Source organism: Tursiops truncatus, chromosome 6 (assembly GCF_011762595.2).
Source record: "Tursiops truncatus isolate mTurTru1 chromosome 6, mTurTru1.mat.Y, whole genome shotgun sequence".
NCBI lineage: Eukaryota > Metazoa > Chordata > Mammalia > Artiodactyla > Delphinidae > Tursiops > Tursiops truncatus.
Genome location: NC_047039.1, coordinates 113562148 through 113572024, shown reverse-complemented (window position 1 = coordinate 113572024; position 9877 = coordinate 113562148). Strand labels below are relative to the sequence as shown.

The following is a 9877-nucleotide window of genomic DNA, read 5'->3' as shown; positions in this document are numbered from 1 at the left end:
CGCCCACTGCCACAGGGCGTCTCCTTGGGGGTGGGGGTCAGGGAGAGGTGTCACCCAGGACCAGCAGGGGGACACGGCAGTCCCCTCAGACACTGAGCCTCACAAGCTCCAGCTCAAGTAAAAACCTGCGTTTATGTCGCACATCCCCTGTGGGTTCAGACTCTCTGTACGGCTAGCGGGGCTCAGCATAGCCTGCCGCTAAACGCTCCACGCACTGCAACCGGCTGCTCCTGTGCTCAGAAAGCCCCCTGCCCCGGGCCGGGGGGAGAGGGCTGCGGGCCGCCCGTGGTCAGAACGTCCATCCTAGTCGGGGAGTCGCCCACCTCTGGGGAGAACTGTTGCCACCGCGCTGGGCAGCCCGAGCTCCCCACGCCGGCCGTGGGCCCCGACCTGCAGTTTAAACTTGTGTGCAGCGGGTGAGAAAGGAACCTTGAAAACCCCTCGATGAGGCTGCCGCCGGGCTACCCACAGCCGCGCGGTCCAGGCTCGAGTCCGCGGAATTCTTTCCTTTCCGTTGGCCGAGGCAACGAGGGAAAGGGGCCTCCTCGGAGGAAGGTGCCACACACCTGGGGACAACTAGGCGCTTCTGGTCCTGGGACCCGGGGAATCCCCAGGGACAGCCCGTCCTCCCGTCCCACGTGCAGGGATGAGTCTCAGACGCCACAACCAGACAGGAGACGTTCTGCCCAGCAGCAAGCACGCCGCATGCCCCTGCTGCCACGATTCTGAAACCTTCCCACAGGGTCACTGCTCCAGGGGGGACTCCATCTGCCCGGCGGCTTGGTCACAGCTGCCCGCGAGCGCGGCACAGGACGGGGCTCCTGCTAGGCGTCGTTACCATGGGCGCTGGAGGCCGGGGGCCGCCTGTCTCGGGCGATGCTCTCCCACTCCTTCTTCACCAGGACGTACAGCCTCATCGCTGCCTGCGCATCTTGAATCTGGGAACACACGGCATCACCATGACTGTCCCGCTGGGCGACAAGCATGGCCACATTCATGCCTGTCCACCCCACAGTTCCCGAGTCCTGGCATCAGACACCAACAAGTGAAGGAGAAAACTGACGAGAGCAGTGGTCCAGCACCACGGCCCTCACCGTGCTTCCGCGCCCCAGTTCATGGGAGGGAGGGACCCAAAGCGGAGGGATGAACGTGCTGCCTCGTGGGTGCTCCAGACACCACAGCATTAGGAAGGAGACGGGGTGGGGGACGGCAGGCCCTGAACTGGATGCTGGGGCATGAGAGCCCAACGGCTGGGCTCCGCGGGCCAGCGGGCTCACGCGCAGTCCTAGAGGGCCTGCAATCCAGACTGGGGCCTTTGTCTCCGACTACAGTACACTGGTAGCTTTTTGGCGTGAAGTGTTAGTTAAATGTAACCGTTTAGAATTTAACCGACACTTCGCAGGCCTGCTGTGCCGTGTCATTTATCACGGACCAGGAGCTCCTAAAACAGAAGCCGCCCGAGGCCCACTGTGTTTGTCTTCAGCTGACACTGCGCCTCGCGCACGAGGCCCGGCACAGCCCCCAGTCCCGAGGCCTGTCACCCGGGACACACTCACCGAGCAGTGCTCCGTCTGCTGCACCCGGATCCCCAGGACTCGCTCCGCAAGCAGCTTCAGAGACGGCCGTCCACTCTGCCAGGGGAGAGGGCGGCGCACAGCCACGCTCGGGTGGGGCCTCTGTAGGCCCTGCCTGGGCAGGGGAGTTGCCCGCTGAGCCCCGACCCAAGGGACCTTCAGTGTCCCTCCCACCGGAAGTGCCCGCGGCCCTGCGGGTTGGTGACACCCGGTCAGCCCACAGAGGAGGACCAGGAAAGGACTCTGCCATGTCTGCCTTCCGGCCTCAGGCTGCCCTGCTCATTTCAAGGGCAGCTCTGCCTCTGGAACAGACACGATGGCGGCTTCTTGCCTGCAGTCGGGGGTCTAATCACAGAGACCAGAGAGTGGAACTCACCTGCCCTCAGCGACACTAACTTTAAAGTTGGCATTTGGCAGAACTCTTTCTCTTCTAAGACTCCTTTTAGTTTTAAAGGTTAAAAGGAAAAACCAAATGAAACCCAACACCTTTCATCAGTAAGCCAGCCTTCAGGGACCAGAACCGACAATCACGTGAACCGAGAAACTGAACTACGCCGTGCGGGGCCGCGCGGCTCCAAGTACCTTCACTTGGCTCCGGAAAGGCTTGTACTTCTGAGTGTCCCTGATCTTCTTCTTCGGGTGACCAAGAAACAACGCCTGGAGGAAAAAATAGGACGGGCGTTTTGTTGTCCATCTGCAGCAGCAGACCCCTTCTACCAAACTCCAACACATGACACACGTGCACACACAAATAAGACAAGCACTGACACGAGCCTGAACTTCTGAGGGAAGATCACCATGGGAAAAGTGATGGAAGGACCATGGGCATGAAAACAGCCTTGAAACCGGGGAAGCGGGAGACTCAGTCACCAAGGAGCCAGCAAGCGGCTGAAACGCGGGTCTGCGCGGGGAGGGAGCACGAGATACCGGGGCCTCTTGAAGTGAGAACGTTTATGACAAAACGCGTCTCCGTGGGCAGAGGAATTGTTGGTTTTTAACAGTTCAAGCTCTACTTTCTTTCTTTTTCGGCCGACTGCGCGGCTTGTGGGATCTTAGCTCCCGACCGGGGATTGAGCCCAGGCCCTGGCAGTGAAAGCGCCAAGTCCTAAACACTAGACTGCCAGGGAATTCCCTCAAAATTTACTTTTAAAAGACATTTAAGACCAATTTCTATGGGTCCCTGAAACATCGGAGGCTGCCAAGCTTCCAGGAAGCACCGTTTGAAAAGCTGCAGGCCCAGGAAGGACAGTCTCCCACAGCTGCACGCCCCCAGCTTCTCGTCCCAACAGGTGGGTCAGCTCTGCCCACAGCAGAGACCCTAAAGGGCTGAGGCTGAGCCCCACTCTCTGGGGCACGGGAAGGGGACCCTCCGAGCCTGCCTGCCGCCCGCTGTGCTGGCCGCCATGGGTCGGCCTGTGACACGGGGAGTGCCCAGTGGCTCCGAGGAAGGGGCGCCGGGGATGCTCCCCGACAGGAGGGGCTCTGCCCTGAGAGGGGTGGTGGCCCACCGGGCAGGTGAGGGTGGCAGAGACAGCGCCCGGCTCTGCCTACGAGGGTGTGCAGGGACCCGCTCCCCCAAGCTGACACGGTGGGCACATCACCCAAGTCACGGAGAGAGCGCGACCACCTGGGACACCGCGTTACGTAAGAGGCGCCTGGAGCCAGCACCTTCAGGTCGTTGTGCAGCGCGTGTCCGACTAGAATCCGGCCCTTCAGCAGGTCTGCCACCTCCTTCTGAACGACTTCAAATTCTTCTCCTGGAAACAAAACAAAGCAGCGGTTTTTAGTGACACGTCCATCACTACCGTGCTGAGCGAGAGGACTGGCAGGCGGGTCTCTCTGCTCAGGAGGGCGATGCCAAGGCCGAGGGGCCGTCCCAGCACCCCAACCGGGGAGAAGTGGGGGGAGCACACTCACAGTCCCCTGCCAGGGCAATTCTGACGGCTGAATCTAACAGTAAGAAGCCAGGGCATGTGTTTGATGTCTTTCCAACCGGAGACGAAAACGAGGCGGGGGTGGCCCTCGCCACAGATGGTGAGAAGCCCGGCTCTAGACCCTGGGCTCCGGAGGCAGCTGTGCTTGCTTTTTCGGAGCGGACCCCTCGGGGCTACGCCCTCCCCTAACGCCCAAAGGGAAGGGCTGCAGCAACCGCGCTTGGGCCCCACGCCTCTGCCCGCCCGCGACCCTAGCAGGACCGGCAGAGCCCGGATGGAGGTGTGGTCAGGCCCTGGGGCTGACGAGCGGCCGGGCCACCTCGGGGGCTGTGCTCCAGGGAACCTGAGAGGTGCAGAGAGCAGAGAGCACGCAGCCAGAGGACGACAGAGCAGCCGCCTCAAGCCCCTGCTCCCAGGATCTCCCCAGGTCCCAAATCTGGGGCCCCCTGGGTGCCTCTCTGCCCTCCCCCAACAGCCTGTCCATTGGCAAACCCTACGGGCTCAGCGTCCAGGCTGTGTCCCGAGCTGGGCCACGGCTCGTTGCCTTGTACAGCCACCTCCCTGACCAAGGGCACAGAGGACAGGCTCACTCCTCCACCCCCGCGCTCCGCCCCAGCCTATGCCCAGCGCCGAGGCCCCCCGAGGGAACCTGCGCCAGACCGGGCCCCTCGCTGCTCACGGCCTCCCCACGGCTTCTGAATCCTCACGTAGGCCTGGGAGGCCCTCCAGCCTGTCCCGCCTCCCCACCCCTTCCCCACCCCACAGCAGCCTCTCTCCGTCCAGGAACACTGTCCCGGTCTTCAGGTCGGGTGGCCAACAGGCACCGAGGCCGACGCAAGCGGCCGTGGGAGCCTCTGAGCCCACCCGCCCGGGAGGGAGGAAGACCGCCGGGCTCTCGCTGCGCCCGTGCCTGCAGCAGAAAGGGCCGTAGGGAGACACGGAAGCGCTCCAGCTGCCCCCGCCCGCGTGCCCGTGCTGAGGCGACCCACCCTGCGCCAGGTCGTCGGGCCGGATCCCGCTGACCGCCGTCCTGTAGTCAGTCACCGGCTGGGCTGGCTTCACGTACTTGTCATAAACACACTTCCCGTACTGGTTCACCAAGGACACGCGGGCCACGATGCTCTCTTCCCCCTTGGGGCCCACGCCCACCATCTCACAGTCCACGGCTAAGGCTTTAGTCAGGCTGAGGGGAACCAAGGCTCCAGTTTAATCCACTCGCAGGACCAGGAACTGGCACCACCGCTCAGTTATGTGACAAGGACGGGTGTCAGCCGGACGCCGAGAGGCGCCTGCCCAACTCAACGGGAGGAGAGGGAAGCGGGCCCTTCCTGAAGACCCCCGGCCCCGCCCCCCGGGGCCCTGCCCCACGCGCCCCGCGTACCCGCTGAAGGCCCGCTCCTTCACCAGCGTGATGGTGCTCTCGCTCTGACCCAGCCGCTTCCGTGCTATCCTGGCTGCCTCCGGGCCGATGGCTGCTTCGATGTCCGCTGGGTCGACGTCGTCAAACCAGATGTCTTCTCTAAAAGGCAGAGGGGAGAACAGGCTGAGCGCGGGGAGGCGAGCGGGGTCTGCTCTTAGGGCAGCCCAGCCCCAAGTGCCTGGCCGCCAGCCCACCGCTCTGGCTACTGTGATCATCCTGCTGCTTTCCCTTTTAATTACTCGTTAGGGACCTCCCTGGTGGCGCAGTGGGTAAGACTCCGCACTCCCAATGCAGGGGTCCTGGGTTCGATCCCTGGTCGGGGAACTAGGTCCCACATGCACGCCGCAACGAAAGATCTCGCATGCTGCAAGAAGCCTGGGCGCAGCCAAACAATAAATTAAAGAACAAACGACACTCATTAGCTGACACTTAGGAACTACAAGCAACAGGAAGAACATAAAGCAAAAATACGCCCCCACCCCCAGTCAGGTGTACCGGCTGCTAACGTTTTCTTCTCAGTTACAAAACGGTTCAGTTATGAAACATTTAAGAACCTCAGAGAAACGCGATGAGTGCAGAACACAGACAAAGAGCCCCAGCGCCAGGCCCCCGGGCCGAGCCCTGCAGACGTGGGCTGCAGCCGGGCAGGGATGGGCAGCGGCGGCTCGTGGCTGCGTCTTTCGGGCTCAGCGTCCACGTCACTTCTTTAGAGGCAGCCTCCCGAGCTCACTGACTGGACGCGCCCCTCTGGCCATCTGCCCCCACAGGCTTCTCCCTCGTTGGATGTATCCCAACCACATTGAAGGAATCACTGAAATAGGTTCAGTGCATCGTCTGTCGCCCTCGAGACAGAGGGACCTGTCGTGACTGCTGTTTCCAGAGGGCGTGCCTGGGGCAGTGACTCGCGGCAGGCACTCAAACTGTTCTTTCCTGAAACCTTCAGCGATGGTGTCCTCAACCCCAGGCAACACACAGCCAGGCTGACTTACCATCACGCCACTCCTGGCTGAGCCATTCAGAGGCAGCCACTGACTTCTGTTCCTCCCCGGGTGGGTGACACCACAGGGTCTGCTGACCAGGCACTGGGTCGGCACGCTGCCCCTCGCGGACCCGCCGCAGGTGAGCACGCTGAGGCTCCGGGCACGTCGGGAACCTGCCCCACACCACCCAGCTAGCAAGACGTGGCAATCGGCTTCACACTCGGGTCCCTGCGGCTTTGGCGTTCATTCATTCCAAAGACCCTTCCTTGGGGCCTCCCACGTGCCAAGCCCTGTTCTAGGCCCCAGAGACAAAGCAGCTGTGAAACAGGCTGTCTCCCTCGTGCCCACATTCCAGGGGAGACAAACAGTCAACAAAGAAACCGACAGCACCAGGGTAAGGTGACGGAGGGGCCAGCAGCCTCGGCCTCCTTAAGGAGACAGGCCTTAGCCGCTGTGACTCGGCTCTCGGCCGGGAGGCCGATTAGGCCAAGACGGTCATCGCAGCTGCGCCAGCCCGGGGGTACTCACTCGGTGGGCGGGGCCGGAGGCAAGGTGGCGGTCACCTCCTCAGCTTTGCACTTCTTATGTCTGATTTCTCCTCGTTTCGGGGAAATGTCATCATTGGTCCTTTTCTTCGCTCCTTTCTCATTGCGCTGTGCCCGGATCTTCCTGTTCGTCAGACATCCTGAGGGCACAGAGCCCCGTGTGGCCTTGGGGTCTGTGTTTTCTGTCCCCATCTCATCTCTCTTTGCTTTATCTGAGATCGCTTTCCTGTTTTGTTGGACACCTTGGGGCTGCTTTTTGGAATCCGTCTGAGAGAGAACAAGAGCCTCTTCCGGGGCCTGTGATTTTTGTTTCAGCAACTAACGGAACCCAAGATAAAACACGAAACACGTTTTAATTTGGAAAACACGCACAAAGGATTAAGAAGGCTTACACGTGTGTGTGTGTGTGTGTGTGTGTGTGTGTGTGTGTACAAGCAACCTGTTTCCACATTTAGAGTTAACTCCTTCACAGCTCAGGCCAACAAGCTGGTGCATGGCAGCCACCTTCTTGGTTTGCTACTGCTGTGAGGGTCTCAGGAAGAGAGGAGTGTGTCCAACAAAAAGAGGCTGAAAAAGGGCTGACAGCCGCACCCCTGCTCTCCTACACGGAGGGCTGAGGTCTCCCAGCCCAACCTCCTCTTGCGTGCAAGTCCCCGGTGTGGCCATTCTCAACACGGTTAGCACCCTGCTACGTGGCAACCAGCTGAGTGATCAGGCGGGTTTCTACTTACCTGTTCCTATAATGTTTAGAGAAGAAAATACTTTCTTGTATGAACTGGAGAAAACACAAAGTTTTTCCCATAATAAATATCCCTCTGCTTGCTTAGTTTTGCTTTACTTTCTTGAGAGAAAGAAATAAAGTTACAGCTCAAGAAATCAGAGCACCCGGGGGTTGCCGGAGGGAAAATTTCATCGGCCTGTGTGTCAAGACAGGAGAATGCTTTGGACTCTGCCCTAAGGTGCCCGGCTGTGTTAAGAAGCTCAGAAGCTCTTACGTTCCCGCTCTCACTCTGAGGCTCCCTCCGTAACCGATTTCAGGAACTAGAAGAGACTTTGAAGGTCACGCCCCATGGTGTGAATGTGCACCCCCGTCTGCCATCTGCTAGCTAGCTATGCGACCTTGAGTCAAGTTCCTTAAACTCTGCCTCATCTAGAAAACAGCGATGACAACAGCAGCCAACTCAACGGAACTGGAGAGAATTTATGAATGAAGCAGAGCAAACAGCATTTAGGAGACAGTAACCTGTAACCTGTAGGTAAGTTTGGGCCACTGATTCCGAGAAAGGCAGTAGGTTCAACACGGCATTACGAGCAGGGACTTGGGCGTCTGACTCCTGGATCTGCTGAACCGGCTGCAAACCTGGACACCTTACGTAACCTTTCCGGCCTATTTCCTCGTCTGTAAAGTGGAGATGATTAAGGACTCTATCTCAGGGTTGGTTAAATAAGAACACATGTAACTCAGCCGACAGCGTCTGCCCATTTTAAGAGCTCAGCAGCCGGCGGCAGTTGCTGTCAACTCTCACCTATTAAAGGTCCAGGGTGTCGCCAAAATCCTTTACATCAAGTCCCTGCCATTCACTGGCCTGCGAGCTCGCCGCCGCCCTCAACAGGCCACCTCTCTGTGAACCGCTCTGTCTACAGCGTTCACGCCAATCTGCGCTCCCTTGGACCCCACAAGCCCTTCTCCGTTTTTCCATCCGCGGGGCCCCCGCGGCCTTACCTCCTCCTGCAGCGCCTTCCAGTTTTGGGAAAAGTCCTCCGGTGCCTTTGGAGGTCGCACCACGACCACGCCGGGGCCGTTTCCCGGCTTTCTGCCTGCTTCTCGCGCTTTGTTCTTCCAAAATCTTTTCTTCCTGTTTTTCTTCCGATTCGGCTTCTTGACGAGCTCGGGCTCAGGCGCGGGGTCGCCCGGGGCGCGCTCGGGGGCCAGCACCCTCGCCTTCGCCATGCCGGCACCGTCCCGGCCCCCGCGCCCATCCACGGCGGCGCCGCGGCCCCGGAGCCGAGCTCTGCCCGCCGAGCACAGGTCCCGCCGGACCCCAATTCGCCGGCCGCGGTGACAGCAGCGCGCGGGACCCCGGAAGCCGCCCCGCGCGAGTCTCCACACGTGAGCGCCGATCCCAGGAAGTGCCCTTCTCTCGCCGACCGGCTGGAAACCGGGTCTTCGCCTCTGGTTCCGCGCGGCCGGGAGCAGGGCGGGGCTCTTTGTCCCCCAAGGAAAAGGGCTGCCACCCCGGCGAGCGGCGTCCGCGGTCAGCGACCCAGGATCCGGTTGGGGTAAGCCCGGGATCTCCCCGAGGGCCGGCCTGGGGCCGAGAAACGTGAGCGCCGGAAGGGAACTGGGGGGGGGCCGCCGTTGGTGTAACACCGAGGCCCGGCCGGTGGAGGGCGGGGCAGGCGGCCGCCAGGGGGCGCTGGACGGCCGGGCCTGGGAGCGGCGGGTGCGGAGCGGACTCACAGGGACCCCGGGCAGCTGTCTCCCGCCCCGGGGTCCGAACCCGGCCCATCTTCCCTACGCGGCGGGGAAACTGAGCCCCAGGGACGGGAGGGAGCAGCCCAGGTCGCACAGCCTGCTTTCCCAGGGCCGTAGTTCAGCAGCATCCGATAACAATAATAAGCACTGTAACAAGTGTTGAACTGTGTTATTTTGTGTGACAACAGTGATAACAGGTCACTTGCGCACCATGCCTTGGCTCTGGCAATACCTGGATCAGCGACACAGGTGAGGCCTCCACTTCCCCAAAGCTTCCATCCCAGGCTCTGTACGTGCGTGGGGGCCTTCAGGGAAATACAAATGCTAAATCAACAATTGTGGATAGTAGTAATTGCGACGAAGATGATGAAGTGAGATACAGTGGTACGGACTTGAGGAGTAAGGCTACCCAACAAAATGCAGGACGCCCAGACAAATAGGAATTTCAGATAAAGAATAATTTTGAGTATAAAAATGTCCCGTATATTAGCTGCAATTTGGGGGCATACTTAACCCCCCCCCCAAAAAAAGCATCGTTTACCTGAAATTCAAGTTTCGCTGCTGTCCTAATTTTTATTTTCTAAATGTGACACCTTTCCCTGGGGGGCCACTTAGATGGTGCCACGAGGGAGGTGACATTTGAGCTGAAACTAGAGCAGCAAAGCACTGGGCGTATTTGAGGAACGGAAAGCAGGCTGGGGGGGGCAGTGGCTGAAGGTCTGTGAGCAGTGTGGGGATGGCTGGGGAGGCAGGCAGAGGGCTGGTGCCACCGTCCCGGTTCTGTGGGCAGCCGTCGGCTACAGGCACAGAGCAGGCAATAGCTGAGAGGGAGGGAATGAGGACAGGAGAGCGGGAACAGGTCATGGAAAGCAGGGTGTCCATAGGAAGCAGGTGTGATGGTGCCTCAGCCAGCCGGGAGGCACAGTCACACAGATGGGAGATGAATCC

The 9877-nt window shown here is 60.3% G+C and overlaps 2 protein-coding genes across 12 annotated transcripts in view; one reads left to right on the top strand and one right to left on the bottom strand.

The window, feature by feature from the left end:
• Nucleotides 1-113: 113 nt before the first annotated feature.
• On the bottom strand, nt 114-8404 carry REXO4 (REX4 homolog, 3'-5' exonuclease). Of its 4 annotated transcripts, none has more exons than XM_033859022.2 (8): nt 8177-8404; nt 6437-6771; nt 4890-5027; nt 4498-4691; nt 3243-3331; nt 2157-2231; nt 1557-1689; nt 114-938 (listed from the first exon to the last, which is right to left on the bottom strand). In XM_033859022.2, the coding sequence occupies exons 1-8, from the start codon at nt 8402-8404 to the stop codon at nt 835-837; spliced, it is 1296 nt and encodes a 431-aa protein (XP_033714913.1). In that variant the 3' UTR covers nt 114-834. The 4 variants fall into 4 exon arrangements, with proteins under 4 accessions (XP_033714913.1, XP_033714912.1, XP_033714914.1 ...); XM_033859021.2 differs by having other exon boundaries at nt 1557-1685; XM_033859023.2 differs by having other exon boundaries at nt 1557-1631.
• A 199-nt stretch (nt 8405-8603) lies between these two features.
• The window catches only part of ADAMTS13 (ADAM metallopeptidase with thrombospondin type 1 motif 13), a 32245-nt gene continuing 30971 nt past the window's right edge, over nt 8604-9877 (top strand). For 3 of the 8 annotated variants that reach the window (XM_073806781.1, XM_073806782.1, XM_073806783.1), the window contains exon 1: nt 8784-9178. The gene's annotated coding sequence lies outside the window, so the exon portion shown is untranslated. Of the gene's footprint in view, nt 8734-8778; nt 9179-9877 lie in introns of those variants that run through there. The other 5 variants (XR_012332762.1, XR_012332761.1, XM_073806779.1 and 2 more) reach the window with 4 other exon arrangements.

Bases quoted from the DNA above. Each gene is read 5' to 3' on its own strand.
- REXO4 (XM_033859021.2), bottom strand. From the start codon at position 8,404: ATGGCGAAGGCGAGGGTGCTGGCCCCCGAGCGCGCCCCGGGCGACCCC. The intron at 3,332-4,497 runs GTGGGTCGCCTC...TTTTGTTTCCAG, and splicing joins GCCCGACGACCTGGCGCAGG to GAGAAGAATTTGAAGTCGTT. The intron at 1,686-2,156 runs GTACTTGGAGCC...CTGCCCAGGCAG, and splicing joins CTTTCCGGAGCCAAGTGAAG to GGCCTACAGAGGCCCCACCC.